Source organism: Panicum hallii, chromosome 2 (assembly GCF_002211085.1).
Source record: "Panicum hallii strain FIL2 chromosome 2, PHallii_v3.1, whole genome shotgun sequence".
NCBI classification, from domain to species: domain Eukaryota; kingdom Viridiplantae; phylum Streptophyta; class Magnoliopsida; order Poales; family Poaceae; genus Panicum; species Panicum hallii.
Genome location: NC_038043.1, coordinates 8,219,035 through 8,233,857, shown reverse-complemented (window position 1 = coordinate 8,233,857; position 14,823 = coordinate 8,219,035). Strand labels below are relative to the sequence as shown.

The 14,823-nt window shown below is 47.7% G+C and overlaps 2 protein-coding genes and 1 long non-coding RNA gene across 4 annotated transcripts; 1 reads left to right on the top strand and 2 right to left on the bottom strand.

Annotated features, from left to right (window-relative positions):
• The first annotated feature begins 29 nt into the window (after positions 1-29).
• Positions 30-11,919, top strand: LOC112883037 (spermidine synthase 1). 2 transcript variants are annotated; one of them, XM_025948257.1, is made up of 10 exons: positions 30-45; positions 8,399-8,596; positions 8,977-9,053; positions 9,161-9,283; positions 9,389-9,493; positions 10,410-10,482; positions 10,930-11,001; positions 11,078-11,273; positions 11,356-11,485; positions 11,573-11,919. In XM_025948257.1, the coding sequence occupies exons 2-10, from the start codon at positions 8,440-8,442 to the stop codon at positions 11,636-11,638; spliced, it is 999 nt and encodes a 332-aa protein (XP_025804042.1). In that variant the 5' UTR covers positions 30-45; positions 8,399-8,439; the 3' UTR covers positions 11,639-11,919. The 2 variants fall into 2 exon arrangements, with proteins under 2 accessions (XP_025804042.1, XP_025804040.1); XM_025948255.1 differs by lacking the exon at positions 30-45 and having other exon boundaries at positions 8,269-8,596.
• Positions 1,693-3,229, bottom strand: LOC112883038. Its single transcript, XR_003226748.1, has 2 exons — positions 3,055-3,229; positions 1,693-1,920 (listed from the first exon to the last, which is right to left on the bottom strand). It is a non-coding gene; the product is annotated as an uncharacterized LOC112883038 (long non-coding RNA).
• A 791-nt stretch (positions 11,920-12,710) lies between the features above and the next one.
• Positions 12,711-14,235, bottom strand: LOC112882934 (lipase-like). Its single transcript, XM_025948133.1, is given in 3 exon segments — positions 12,711-12,758; positions 12,760-13,848; positions 13,957-14,235. Coding segments are annotated over 3 exon segments (1,416 nt in total).
• Positions 14,236-14,823: the final 588 nt, after the last annotated feature.

Below are 14,823 nucleotides of genomic sequence, written 5' to 3'. Positions count from 1 at the left end.
GTGAGCTGGATCTCTCTCTCTCTCTCTCTCTCTCTCTCTCTCTCTCTCTCTTGCTTTTTGTTTTTACTCCTGGAAAAAGAAACCACCAGGTTTGGAAAAAGGAAATGGTTAACATCGCTGTGGTGACGTGGTGTGTCAATTTTTTTACGTGGACGCTCCTAGGCTTGCACGATCCCACGGCACTTTTTTTAGCACAGGACGACACAGCATGGTATCATCTACAACTAAAGTAATAGCTGCACTAATGAGAAACGGACAAGTACACGACATCAACACAAAGTTTGATGCCTCATGGGCATAAATACGATCGCTCTCCGCTAAGCACCTAAGCCATGGCTTGCGCCATGCTCCTATCTTTGATTCCTCGCTCTCGTTTTCATCGTGAGATACTTCCTAGGTCTCATTTTCATCCTTAGAATACTCCACTTGACGGCAAATTTTAACCAACCATTTTCCAAATCCCACATTTCCTCGCCAAAAAGGAATTGTTAGCTCCAAACTAGGGATGGGCTCGGGCCTTTTTCTCAAGTTGGTAGGAATGGTTCCTCTATCAAAAAAAAAGTAGCACTACACAAATAGTGTTATATCTTTTTAGAATCGTGCACTTTTTTTCTTCAAAGCAACTCATGTTGGGTTTGCTAATACCTTTTAACTATTTGTGTATGATCTGTATTTCTTTTTTATCTCCTTAGCCCTTGAAGTTCTGTTAAACCCTTCGTGCATACAGCATACTACTATATAGGAACATGCGAAACGACACACACACACACACTCCCTCACGAAGAGGGGGTTGGACCGTTGGAGAAAGTTCAAACACAACAGACATGCAAACGGATCTGTGAAAACTTGCACAAATCATCTTTGTATCTAATTTTCTAAGTTGATATTTTCACTCTGATCCTCACAAAGTCACAAAGATATCGATGAACCAGAACGTGAAGTGGAACACAAGTTCAACAAAAAGGAGTATATATAAGCCAATTTTGTTCCAACCCTGTCTGCTGTCTAGTCCCAATTTAATTTAAGAAGAAAACATAAAAAACACAGTCGACATCTTTTCTTTTTAGAATTGGGCCGGGCACCCTCCATTTTGCTGTCCTCTCGCACCGCGGAAGTAGTAGGTTCCTGTGAGCTGATACCCTAGTCTTATCTAACCCCAGTCGGAGGCTGAGAACAAGATGATGGGCTAAGCGTAAATGCCAATGCCAACTTCAGGCATTCGAGAATCAAAGACCTGAGAACCACTTCTTAAAAAAAAAGGGAGTTGCTACCTATCATCCGCGTGATTTCTCACTCAGTTCTCAATCACTTTTTAATCCAATAGAATGTTAACACGCCATCAGTACAACAAATATGAAAGATGGTTGATACAGCCACTAAAATCACTCACAAACACAAGATAAAATAATAATGAAAAGTGAGTGATAATGAAAAGAAAAATTACTTAGATTTCTGAGACCCACATGACATGATCGAACTTCCCATGCCACGTGAAATAAGGGACCATGCAGTAAGAATTGGAACTATACTAAAGACAAATTAAACCAAACCAAATACGGGAGCACAGATTTAACAATAGGTAACATCAGGATTTCTGTTGCTCCCCCTCTCCCATCAATACAAAATTGGCACTGAATATGTCAAAAAAACTGCATGAAACATTAGATTGGTCCTATATTGGCACTGAGTATGTTAATTAGTTGACTGCATACAATCTACATATATTAGTGGGAAAAATAGTGTAAAACGCAGATACTGTTGACTGAAACAGAAACTGAACCGTGAACAGTGAAACTGAACATGCAGAACATCTAAGCTGAAAAGTAAAACTGAAAACTAAATCCTCAATGGGAAAGGTGCAGGACTTGCCGCACTTGCCATCGTGATCCTCGTAAACAAGCTGTCATAGTTATCAATAACCTGAAAAAAAAATAGAATAGGAGCTTCTTTATCTCTACAGACAAGTGATCAACACAATGCATAGTTAAATTAGAAACACTAATAATAAAGATAGGAGGAATTGAATAAGAAACCAAATCCAAAAAATAAATATAAAATATTTAATTGCTAGTACACATGTATTTCCCTAAAAACACAGTCGGAGTATGGGGGATAAACCCTCATCAGCAGCACACATCCAAAAATACATATTTATTAAATTATAGAACAAAAGTTCTTACAATAAACTAGTATTGACCACAAGCACACACATATAGAGTTATTAATCTTTCTTTAAATTTTGATTTACTTTAAATACTTGAGGTGGTGCTTTATCGCTTTCACTTAGTTTATTGCTGCTTTGTTGCTTGCTGTCCTCACCGGCAACCCGAGCCCCTCTGCGGAGGATTCGTTTGCCATTCATTCAGAATCAGGTAACCTGACTTAACTGACTGCCATTTCAAGGAGTGGAAAGATTCAATAGATCTTTTAACTATCATTCTGCTTGGTTTTATGGAAAAATGAAAAAGCATGCGTGCTCCTTGAATGTAGGATTTCCCACTGTATGTAGCAGTGTGATCAGTGAAGATCAGGCTCCTGTATGTTTTTAGTTGGCAGCTAATGATTGAAAATAAGTGGTGGACATGAAATCGTTAAACAATAGCACAATACAGCACTATGTACTCTCCGCTGCTTCTCTTTGAACAGGTTCTCCATTTAAAGAAAGGACCATTCACAATACAGTGGCAAATTACTGAGAGACTGAACAAAATGTCTAGACGCTCCAACATGGGAGAACCACCAAAAAAAAACATATAGTCAAGGAAATGGGAGCCATTAAATCCGGCAAACTCTCAACACAGCACACCACACCACACCCGAATAGCAAGAAGAAGAAGAAGAAGAAGAAGAACAAGAAGAAGAAGAACTCATCCACCCGATTGCGGCATGTGCACAAGACATTCGGTTCGTTAACCAAAATAACTAACCCTAAAGTAAAAAAATTGATAATCGCCCTGCTCATGAATCCACAAGGCAAATTACTGCAAATTTGAAATAAAAATCAGGCCACGAATGAACTGAAAAAATAAATGAAGAGAGGCACCAATGAGAAACCTTGATTAGTGAGGTGCGGTTGAGATGCACCGGGTAGAGAGAGGTAGAGGAAGACGCGATCCGTCCTAACCTTCATCGATACTACGATGCCGTCTTGCTATCCGTCGCCTGCGCTGACCGTCTTCTGCTCTGCGGCTCGCTACCAGGAGCACGACAGCCTCTCATCATGAGAAAAAACGCAGTCACCCACGCCCACTAGAGCTGCCAGGAGGATAAAGGACAGCTGACTAGCTGAGTAATGGGCCACGGGCCGATTAAAGCAAACGGGCCATCAAATGAAACAAACAACAACAGGACAGAACATAAAACCTACCCATTTTAGCACCTGATGCACGAATCTTGAAGGAAACATGGACGTAGAAAACTGAGTGAAAATAACACAGATAATCACCAGATGGGCAGATAGAAATTTCGAAAGAAAAAAGAGTCACATTGGCCGAAAAGAAGTGCAGCTTTTTTTTCTATAAATTTGACAATTCAATCCTGCAAGGTGCTCCATTTCGATTATATTTCCATAACAAACCAGCGTGGGCAAACACCGCCGACTCATTGAGTTCTTCCGCTGATTTCTTGGGGGCACCAACACAATTGTGCCTATCCTTTTGGAGCACCACCCCGGTCCCTGGTTCCCTACAAGTTCACAAAGAAAAAAAAAGATACCAAGCACTCCATTCGATTCGGCCAAGCAACTTGAGAATTCGATTTGGAAGAGGGCATCTGCTTCACCGGAGATTTTCCGGGCCTCTCGCATAAACTCTCCATCAGTCACCTCAGCTGGTTGTCACCTTCTCTTGCGCAAAACCGGAAAGCTCGGTTGCACGACGTGGTTTTCTCGACTCTCTGTAGAGCTACGAGTTGCTTGAGCTAGAAACAAGCAGATCAGACATGTTCTGGCTCATCCAGCTGCCCCTTGTTGTAGGAAAACAAAATTATTTGCACTCTTGTTTTGCGTGTAGTATCAATTTAGAATTTTTTTTTTTGCTAAGCAAGTTGGACTGACTTTACACAACATCTTGATTTATTTAGGTTTTCCGTTGATGTGTCCGCGGTGTTAGTATTTGAGTAATGTAGCTGGAGAATGACGGGCACGTCTTCTTAAGTGCTATACTATTACAAGCATATATTGACCCTTGCAAAACCAACTGTACAACATGCTTTTTCCGTCAATGTCTCGGCCATGGAAAGCTCGAATTTTTGCTTGCGCTTTCGAGTAAAGGACAGGATAACATTAGCCATCCAACGTCAGAGCAAACTTTCTTTTTTCATGTGTCTTTCAACGGACAAAATAGTCAATACTAACGCACACAATACAGTGCTTAGAGAGAGAAAGAGAAGCGCTATAGTGTTGTTCTTTATGTGGTTCATCTCCTCAGGAAAGAGCTGCAACAAACACGTATTATCTTTCTCGTCTCACTCCCTATCACGCCTTGCCCTCTTCTATCCCTCTGAAACTGAAAGGCTCTCGTCATGGCTTCCAAGTCCTAGTAGTCTAGTGCCGCCCAATAGGCCAAGAGTCCTCCGCTGGCGTCTCCAGTGCCTCGGCTGTCCACCCCAATACCAGCCTCTTCCACGGCTCAACTTATCTTCTAAAAGCTCCCCCAAAGCAGGTAATAAGGGATCATGTCGATATTGAAGAGCTTGCTATTGAATTGGATTGAATACCAAATTAGACTAGTTTTAAAAATGGATAGTAATACCAAAGCTATTATTTAGATGTAGATGGAATTGATTGATGGAATTCAACTGGAGGCAAATACCAATTCACGTTTGGATGTGCGTGCTGTGAAATTAGAATCGGCCTGCGACAATCGCCCGCTGCTGTCTCCTCTTCTTCCTCCTCGCGAAGCTCCGAGCCAACGGGATACGAGTGGAGGGAGGGGCAAAGGAGAGCAGGGAGCGGTGCGGTGGTGCAGGGGCCGACGCGGTGGCGCAGGGAGCCGGCGCTGCGAAGAAGGTCCGCAGCGGAGCGGCATCCGGTTCGGCGGGAGGAAATGGGCGCCAGCGTTGAGGAAGAACAAAAGGAAAGAGACGCCAAACGACCTCGTGCGCCGCCGCCGCTGCGAGGGGGCTCGACCTCCTGCGCCACCACCGCCACCGCGGCGAGGGGGCCCGACCTCCTGCGCTGGGGAAGGGAAGGAGGGAGGGGCCGACAGGTGAGAGGGGATCCCAAGAGAAGAGAGGGAGGGAGCAGACCGGCGCGTGAGGAGAGGGACCACGCGCGGCAAGAGGGGCGCCTGAGAGGGGAATACCGATTCAGCGCAATACCGAGGGGTCAGGCTTGGCCTCACAGGCGAGGGTGCGCAGGTGCAGAATATCAAGTCGTATTGGGCTAAGTTTCCAATTCCAAATTCCAATCCATCCAAACAACCGTACTTGAAGCTAACAAATATCAATTCCGAATTCTAAAGCTGAATATTTACATCCAAATAGGGTGTTCTTTAACTAGGCTAAGTAGGTACTTTATATCTGGACTAGCATAGTGCCTGTGCGTTGGTACGGGTATTATAAATTTTACCCGGACGTACATAAGACTACCAATTTTATATTTTTTCACTCCATGTACAAGCCGTACCGTAACCACGCGAGGTATTGATTGTTCGGGTTCCAATTGGAATTCCAATTGATTTGCCCAGGTTCCAATTAGGGTTCCAATTAATCTGTTCGATTTCGATTAGGTTTACAATTAACGGGCCAAGGAATCATTGCTTGCTTTAGAAATAGTAGAGATTTGTTCTAGTGGAACAAGAACCCATTCAATGTTTAAAAAGGCGCTACGCAGTATCTAGGCGGTGACCCACCGCCTAGAGCCTAGGCGAGCCTAGGCGTTTCAAGACGATTTTCTAGGCAGTGCTGTATATGTAGACATTTCTTGTCATACACATCAACTATCTCTAAAAGAAAAAGGGAAACCAGAAAACAATGGACCTAAAGTTAGATAGAAGGCCCATCCAAACAGCCCAACCTAGTCTCAACAATCAATCCCATCTTATCCCTAGCCTCGACCTTATCGGCTCCCCACCCTGCCTCCTCCTCCACCCGTCTCCTCTGCTGCCCAGGCCATGACCACCCTCCCGCCCTTGCTTCCTCCTCCATTGCCCAGGACGATGTCGCCCGTCCGTCTGCTCATACCTCCTCCTCCTCCGCCACTTGCTCTGCTTCAGCCTCCTTCGCGGCCGCCAAGCGCATAAGACGCCGCCGCCTCCTCCTCTCAGGCTCTCACCTCCTCCGCGCGCCACTTCCACTTGATATCCCTTCCTCCCTCGCCGACGCATGGCGTCCCCACCTCCCCTACATGTCCCTGCCTGGCGGATCTGCGCGGCGGCCACCAGGGATGGGCCATCCTCTCGCCCGCTGACGAGCTGGAGCCACTTAGAGGACCGCCTATCCCCTAGGTTAGGCGGAACCCTATCGCCAAGCGCTTAGTCGCGCCTAGGTGGCCGCCTAGGGGACCGCCTATCCCCTAGGTTAGGCGGAACCCTCTCGCCTAGCGCTTAGTCGCGCTTAGGCGGTCGCTTAGAACCGTCTTTTCTAACATTGAACACATCTGGTTGAAATAAGAGCAAAAAGCAAAATCATTGTTTTGATTCCATTATTCGCTATCACAACCACAAAATGACAAAAGTTACATGCACCCATATATAACAGACAAATGAAAGGCCGTGAGCCCTCGATTATGCCTCCCCTACGCATAAATGCATCACACGTGGATACATATTCCCGTGTATGCATCACTCGTGAGACGTGGAGGATCGGTCCCAGCCCACTGATGCTGATCTGCCACCCGCGCTCCGACCGCCCCCACACTCATACTGACCGAGGGCTCTGCTGTTGTCAAGCTCTACGCCGCGCACGGCCGCTGCAGCAGTCACCGCCCTCACGCGCAAGCGCCGCTGGACGGAGTTGTTGGAGGTGGAAATTGGAAACATGCCGAAACGGAAGTGCGGCTCAGCACAGAGCAAAAGTCTGCGAGAACATGAGGCACACCCATCATCCGCCCGCCGCATCGGTCAGCGGTCAGAAGTTGCGGTCATGCGGTGACACCAGGCGTCAAGGCGCTCTCAGAGTAAAACACAATAGAGTTGAGCTCGGATCGGCTGCAGCCGAATTGAAATAGTAACAGCTTTCCTTTTCCTCTCCATTTTTTTTCTTCTCACATTAACGCCAAATTTCTCCCAGCTGCAGCCAAATTGAATAATACTTTCCTTTTTGCTCTCTTTTTTTAGATCGATGTCAAATTTTGTTTTAATAATAATAATTAGATTAAAGATCAAACCACGCTGACGGATTTAGATTAGGCAAAAACATTTTGGTCCCTCAACTTCAGAACTTCGTACCGAGAGTCAGGTTCGTCCTTCAACTTTCAAATTGACTAGTTTCTCAACTTAAACTCGTCCTTGTACTCATATTACACTCTACAATAACATGCAATAAATGCAAAAAGTCCTTTTTACCCTTTGTTTTTCCCCTCCTCAATTTCCACTGTAAAACACTGTTTCGCTCAACTTTCCGCAATATTTTATATGGTGGTATGTAGTTATGCAATAAGTAGCTTTAATTTTACTCTCCATGCGTTCGCAATATAATACGATGCATGGATAAATAAAATTCTATGTTTTAAATTAAACACTTATAATGTTCAGCTCTTAAATGAATTTAGAAGGGAATGAGTTAAGCGTAAAGAGGATTTTTACATAAATCTTATATTATTACGCAGTATATAAGTTTGATGAAAAATGAAAGTTAAAGGACCATATCAACCAATCTAAAAGTTAAGAAATAAATTTAACTCTGCTCGGCTCAAAGTTAAGAGACTAAAACGTCTATTTAGCCATTTAGCCAGCAGCACCAACGCATCCTCTGTCGTCTCTGCGGCGTGCGTGCTGCCCAATACGACAGGCAGGCCAATCAACCGGGCATCATGGAATAAAGGAGTCCCCGTCCCGAAAGGAGCAACCGGGGACGCCCCCACTCCGCCGAATAAACGCAGCGGTCTCCGCGGTTCAGACGGGCGCCGTCACTGACACTCTGGCCCTCACAAGAGGGAGGACCCTCACATCAGCGAGTAGGAGGAGGGTACGAGCGGTGCCGCGCGTGGCGGTAGGGGAGCCCCGGAAGGCCGGAATCTATCGGCGATGGGATGGGTGCCGCGCCGCTCGCCCTGGCCCGTTATTTATAACGGCACGGCGCGGAAGCCCAAAACCCCCGCAAAAGCCACACATCCGGGAAGGGGAGCCCTAATCTCAAGGCCGCGGCTGCGAGCGCTCCCCCTCTCCTCGTCCCTCCTCCCCCCAGCCGCCGCCACACGCCCGCCGAGCTCGCCGGCGCTCCCTCCCTCTCTCTCTCCGCTCCTCCGTTCCTCCTCGGCGCGCGCTCCGGGTTCTCGGGATGGAGGCCGAGGCGGCGGCCAAGAGGGCGAGGGAGACCGCGGAGGACGCCGTGGCGGCGGGGGCGGGGGCCGGGGCGGCCGCCGGGGCCGGCGAGCAGGCGGGCATCTCCGCCGTCATCCCCGGGTGGTTCTCCGAGATCAGCCCCATGTGGCCCGGTGCGTCCCTGTTGCCCTGTGCTCGTTGCTCTGCCCTCTGCTGATTGTTCCGTTCTTCCGTGCCGTGCTGCTCCGCGGATTCGGTTTGGGTTTGCTCTTCGGCTAGCAGATGCCTCGTGCCGTCACTGCAAGTACTTTTGCAGTTTTTGGCAGGGATGGCGCACGGGGGGTGCTAAATTTGTTTACAAACCTGATTATCCTTTTTGCGGAGGAGACTAATTTTGTACTCTGAGCTAGCTTTATTTAGGCATAAGAGATAATTTTTTTTTTGCTCTGCTACTACTGAAATGATATCGATGCGTTTTATTCTCTCGCCGCAACTCATGCCATGCGCGTGTTTTAGCTGCTTTTTCTCACGGATTCTCTTGTCTCCATGGTAGGTGAGGCGCACTCGTTGAAGGTGGAGAAGGTGCTGTTCCAAGGGAAGTCGGACTACCAAAATGTCATGGTTTTCCAGGTAATTGTTATTATTATTTTGCGTGCGCCCAAACCGTCTGCAATTCGTCGTGTGCCATTGCTCACAGTGGGCGATAATCTGTTTCTCTGTTTCGTATTTTCCTGTAGTCCTCTACGTACGGCAAGGTGCTCGTGCTGGATGGAGTGATTCAGGTTACTGAGAGGGATGAGTGCGCATACCAAGAGATGATTACCCACCTTCCCCTTTGCTCCATCAAAGATCCCAAGAAGGTAAATCCCATGGGCCCCTTTTGCTGTCATATCCTTGCAGTTGTTGGTTAATCTCAAGAAGGTAAACTTATTGGGGTTAATCTCTATTTCTTTCATGATGTGCAGGTGTTGGTTATTGGAGGAGGAGACGGTGGTGTTCTGCGTGAGGTTTCACGACATTCCTCTGTGGAACAAATTGACATTTGTGAAATTGACAAGATGGTGGTAGATGTAAGACACCCTTCTCTTATCACTAACACATAATGGCCATTTCTCTTACTGTTCTCTGTGTAATAACTATTCAATTTCAACGGTTGTGGCATAAGGACTTCTAGATGTTTGATGCATCAAATAAGACCTGCTTTCTTTTGGATTTGTTTGTGTAATCCGTATAATGTTCTTCTCCAGTTTGCAGTAGCCTTAATTAGTCAAAGGAGTTATTCATAAATAGGCTTAAGGCTCAACTAGTATTCATGTTTTCCTTTCAAGTTTAGGTCTATAATTGATTTGACATACATCACTTGATTTCTTGACAGTGACATGAGCTACTTCTGGCATTCTATTTGCAATATTTAAGAGTCATTCATTTTCATACTTTCGTACTGTACTTTGTGCTGTGCTTTGCTAGCATCTGAATTATAGTAATAGTTAAGTGAAGTGATACTATTTCTAATTGAACCTAATCTTGCTAAGGTTTTATGTCTTGTTTCGTGTAAGTTTCCTGCTGCAATTCTAGATCTACTGGGTGATTTTGTTGGCTGACTTCATGGTTCTTTCACTTCACATCTTTTTGCCACGTCGGTTATGACAGTGTACCGACAGAGTCCATATTGCTAAAATGATACCGTTTGGCCGTTGTTTTGTGCCATATAACCTCAATTTAATTTTCATTCATTTCCATAAAATTAATGGAAAGCATGTGGCATGCTGAGATTTCTCAATATGAAGTTTCTTTATTGATAAAATTTTGTAATCTTGCCATCATTTTCAAATTACTGTCCTGTGTATTGTTGCTCTAATAGCATTTTGTTGGTTAATCATCAAGAGTTTGCTGTGCATGCACTTGAGATGTACTCTCTAGATTTAGCAAAACTCTTTCTTAAAACCTTCTCTCTGTACTTATTATTTTGTCTGCTCAATCATGCAGGTCTCCAAGGAATTTTTCCCTCATCTGGCTGTTGGATTTGAGGACCCTCGGGTATCATTACACATCGGAGATGGTTAGTAGCATGCTATATGAGGGTGGTTTACTTTGTATCATACTTTGTTTATGTGGCAATGACTGCTCTAGAAAATGGGATGTGCAACTTTTGATTTCAACGCTTCTACTCCTGTGAATATCTTCAGTTTATTTTTTGTCTCATCCTATCTCAATTAGTGATGGACTTCTGAATGATATGTTATTCTAATATTTGTTAAATAGCATCGATGTGGAATTTCTCAGCTGTTTATTCTTTCTAATGAGAACACACTGCATTTTGATTCCATCATTAACATATTTCTTGATGTCCCAGCGTAAGTATTTTAAGCCATGTCTTTTCCCTAGTATTTTTAAAAAAGTCTATACTCATTTCACTTATTTGAATTTGAATTTTATTTGAGGAATGTTTTAGTTGTCAATCCTTAATATTTTTGTGCATTTAAACTCTGTTGATTTGTTGATGCAGGGGTGGCCTTTTTGAAAAACGTTCCAGAGGGTACTTACGATGCAGTGATTGTGGATTCCTCTGATCCGATTGGTAACTTCTGTGAATCACGTGCTTTTTGTGCATCCTGTGCTGTTCATGTTTCATCAGCATTTCTCTGCATAACTAGGTCCTGCTCAAGAGCTTTTTGAGAAGCCTTTCTTCCAGTTGGTGGCCAGGGCTTTACATCCAGGTGGAGTTGTATGCACCCAGGCAGAGAGCATTTGGCTACATATGCACATCATTGAAGACATTGTTGCCAATTGTCGCCAAGTTTTCAAAGGCTCGGTTAACTATGCTTGGACAACAGTACCTACATACCCTAGGTATGCTCAGCCAATGCTGTCTAGTATGTGACTGAACCAGTTTCCCTCTTTAGCTACCGTTCCTTACATGCTTCCACTGCAGCGGTGTGATTGGCTTCATGCTTTGCTCCACCGAGGGGCCTGCTGTTGATTTCCAGCACCCTGTTTTTAACATTGAGGAGGATGAGCATTCTACAAAATCGAAAGGACCGCTGAAGTTCTACAACTCCGAGGTTTGTATTTTTACCGACTTCCCAGTCCCTACAACCGTTGCATGAGAATTCACGTGGCTGTTTCCTGATCCTATTTCTGCTATTCAGATCCACACAGCATCATTTTGTTTGCCCTCTTTTGCAAAGAGGGTCATTGGATCAAAGGCCAACTAGATGCCAAGGGATTACATCAAGTCTGGTCAGTTGGATCAAGTACCTTAGGAACAACACAAAATTTGTTGTAGCATGAAAAGGGGATGCATCTCCTTTTTTCCCTTTGAAATAAGCATCGGAGATGAGATGCTAGCAGTTATCGGAGTCGTCGAACCATATGATTCTGTTAGTCATATGTCTTGGCTGCCTGGTGCAGCCATGAAAACATTTTGCGATAGCTGTTTTCGGCAGTCCTCAGATCATTTTATCAATATGAGTTTTGGCATCATGTATTGTGTTTCCGGTTCCATACCTGGATGAAAGATCTGAACCAAAACTCATACTTGCAAGTTAAGTCGCGAAATAAAGAAGACTTGAGCTAAGGTGAAACAAAATAGCCAGTTCAGCTCCCTGATTCGCTCCAGAATCCAGCAGCTTGGGGCGTTTGGCGATGGCCTCCCATCTGCTGACCCATATATGCTTTTGAATTGCTTCTCTACAGGTGAATTAGTGAAACTTGTTCTTACAGCGATATCCCAAATCGTGCAAGCAGGTCATCTTGACAGAGCTGAAACCGCGGAGCCCAAGTTCATGGCCGTCTGATAGTCTGCTCTGCTTGAGTGTACTTCACCACCAGTAGTTCAATTCTGATGGGCCACATTCAATCAGTAGGAGATGCATTACTTTCAGGCGGTAGCGGGAACGAAGCTATTCAAAAGTTCCATCATCATCATCATCCGATGATATTCACAGGAACCTGTCCAAAGAATATTGGCACTGCTAGCACCCGGAAGTCCGATCAGAATTTTTCGATGGGACAGTCTAGTCACAATATTGATAAATAAGAGGTGCAATATTAAAAATCAACGTTTGCAACATCAAAAAAATATGTATACAAATAACTTTGATATCCGATTTGAGGATGGAAAATATCACGTTTCATAAACATCGGTACTTGTCTCTTGCAACGGGTCGGAACGTCCGATTTTTTTTACGCGTCGGATGCTCTAATCTTAGCATTACCGAAAGAAGAATCACTGCAAGTAAAGAACGGATGGATTTCATTAATTCGGTCGCAGATCTCGGTCCGGACTCAGCTCTGATCCGGAAGCGTCGGCGTCGGCGCGGTCCGGAAGACATAGCCTCCGGCAGTTTCGGAAGATGCTGTCGTAGACGAGGTCGAACTGCACGCCCCCCCGGCGGCGGTTGATGACGAACGCCATGTGGTCCGCCTCCACGATCCGGTAGTACCAGACGCCGGGCCGCAGCGAGCGGCCACCGGCGCCGTCCTCCTCAACCGGCACGCTCGGGTGCTCGTCGGGGACCCGCGGGTGCGTCATCGAGAAGGTGTTGAGCGCGCCGTCGTTGTCCTCCCAGTCCTCGTCCCGGTACCCCTCGTACGGCGGCGGCGCGCCGGCGGGGTAGCGCCAGCGGCACATCTGCAGGGCGCGGAGGAAGAGCAGCGGGTGGATCCCCAGCAGCCCCGAGGGGACGGTGGCGCCCCGCCGCGTCCGGGCGGTGCGCCGGCTGGCGTAGCTGGAGTAGAAGGTGCCCGGGAACGTGCGCACCCGGGCGTTGATCCTCGCCGCGCCCTGGATCGTCAGGTCCGGCAGGATCCAGTCCCCCGTCGCGAACGGGCCCCGCTTCCCGGCGACCAGGATGTCGGCGAGCCCCCTGACGCCGACGAGGCGGCGCGACATGCCGAAGTGGTCGAAGCCGAAGTCGTAGTAGCGCTTGAGCCAGGGGAGGTCGAGCCAGTGGTAGAGGACGCTGCCGACGCGGCAGACCTGGAGGAGGCACATGGGCCGCAGCGACCGCCCGTCCTCGGGGCGCACGCCGTCGATGTACGCGCGCGTGCTGCCGTTGAGCGCGCCGGAGAGGGAGGTGACGCTGAGCACCCAGCGCTCGGAGGTGGCGTGGCCCGCGAACTCGCCGTCGTGGAGCATCTGCTGGAGGAGGCGGATCACCTGCGCGCCAGCGGAGTGGCCGACGAAGTGCACCGGGTGGTCCTCGTCCCAGAGCGGGTAGTGGCCGCGCTCGTAGGTCCGGCCGAACCGGGCGTGGCCGCACGCCGCGCTGTGCGCCTCGCCGTAGTCCACGCGCCCGCCCCTGAGGTAGTAGAAGAGCTCCCGGGCCCTGTCGTGGACGCTGGTCAGCGAGCCCAGGTCCGGCACCAGCACGCGGTCGTCCTTCTCCTCCGCGCCGGCGAAGTACGAGAGCCCGCCCAGCCTCTGCAACGGCGACAAACCCACGACCTCTGATGAGACTTGAGGGCGTTGAGCGAGAGGAAAGCAGAGCATTCATTCAGCGAGAGGAGAACAGAGTGAGCATCCACGCACGCCTTTGCCGAAGCCGAAGATGCCGTGCACCAGCACGATCGGCGGCACGGCGCCGTCGAGCACGGCCGCGGCCTCGTCCACGCTCCCGACGGCGACGCCCTTGGCCACGCCGCCGCCACAGCCGCCGGCCATGAGGCCCTTCACGAGGGAGGCCGCGACGTCGGCGGCGACGGCGGTGCCGAAGACGTAGAAGGCGTAGCCCAGGTGGACGGCCGCGCTGACGAGCAGCTCGGCGGCGCCCAGCGCGCCCATCAGCGCCGCCCGCACCCAGCTCCTCATAGTCATACGAGACCCACCTCGATGCCGCCGCCGCTGCCGCTGCCGCTGCCGCTGCTCTCTCCCGCGTGGTTTGCTCTGCTCGGCGATGGTGGCCGGTGCTGTGCAAGCTTTTTGGAGGGAAACCCATCCGGAGAAGTCTGGTGGTTTGTAGAGACAAGTTTGCAATGCTGAGTTGGCCACGGCTCCACGCCGTGCTCGTGCTCGTTGGTGGAGGGCCCCTCTCTTCTCCCCTCGGCTTCATCCGGGATCCGAACCGGAGGCTGACATGTGGGCCCACGCAGCTTATTAAAATGTGATGGCTGGAGCAACGGAACTGAAAATTTATAAAACTTCACAAACATGCTATTAAAATGTGCGCATTTCATTTTGCATATATGGTCATCAATGGACATTACCTAGTTAGTGTTATTAAATTTCAAAAATTCTTAAGTGTTTTCTCAACATGCACCGTTTGAAAATTTTCAAACTGTTTGCCCTGATTTAACCTTCCAAAAGAAATTTAAGAAAAGGTTTTTTTGAGATTCACCTAATTTGCAAACTTAATATTTTGAATGTGTATGTGCTAGCATACATGGTCTGTGCTATGCA

Excerpts from the sequence above, each read along its gene's own strand:
- LOC112883037 (XM_025948257.1), top strand. The coding sequence starts at position 8,440 with ATGGAGGCCGAGGCGGCGGCCAAGAGGGCGAGGGAGACCGCGGAGGAC. Across the intron at positions 9,284-9,388 it reads CCATCAAAGATCCCAAGAAG|GTGTTGGTTATTGGAGGAGG; the intron begins GTAAATCCCATG and ends CATGATGTGCAG. Across the intron at positions 11,274-11,355 it reads ACAGTACCTACATACCCTAG|CGGTGTGATTGGCTTCATGC; the intron begins GTATGCTCAGCC and ends CTTCCACTGCAG.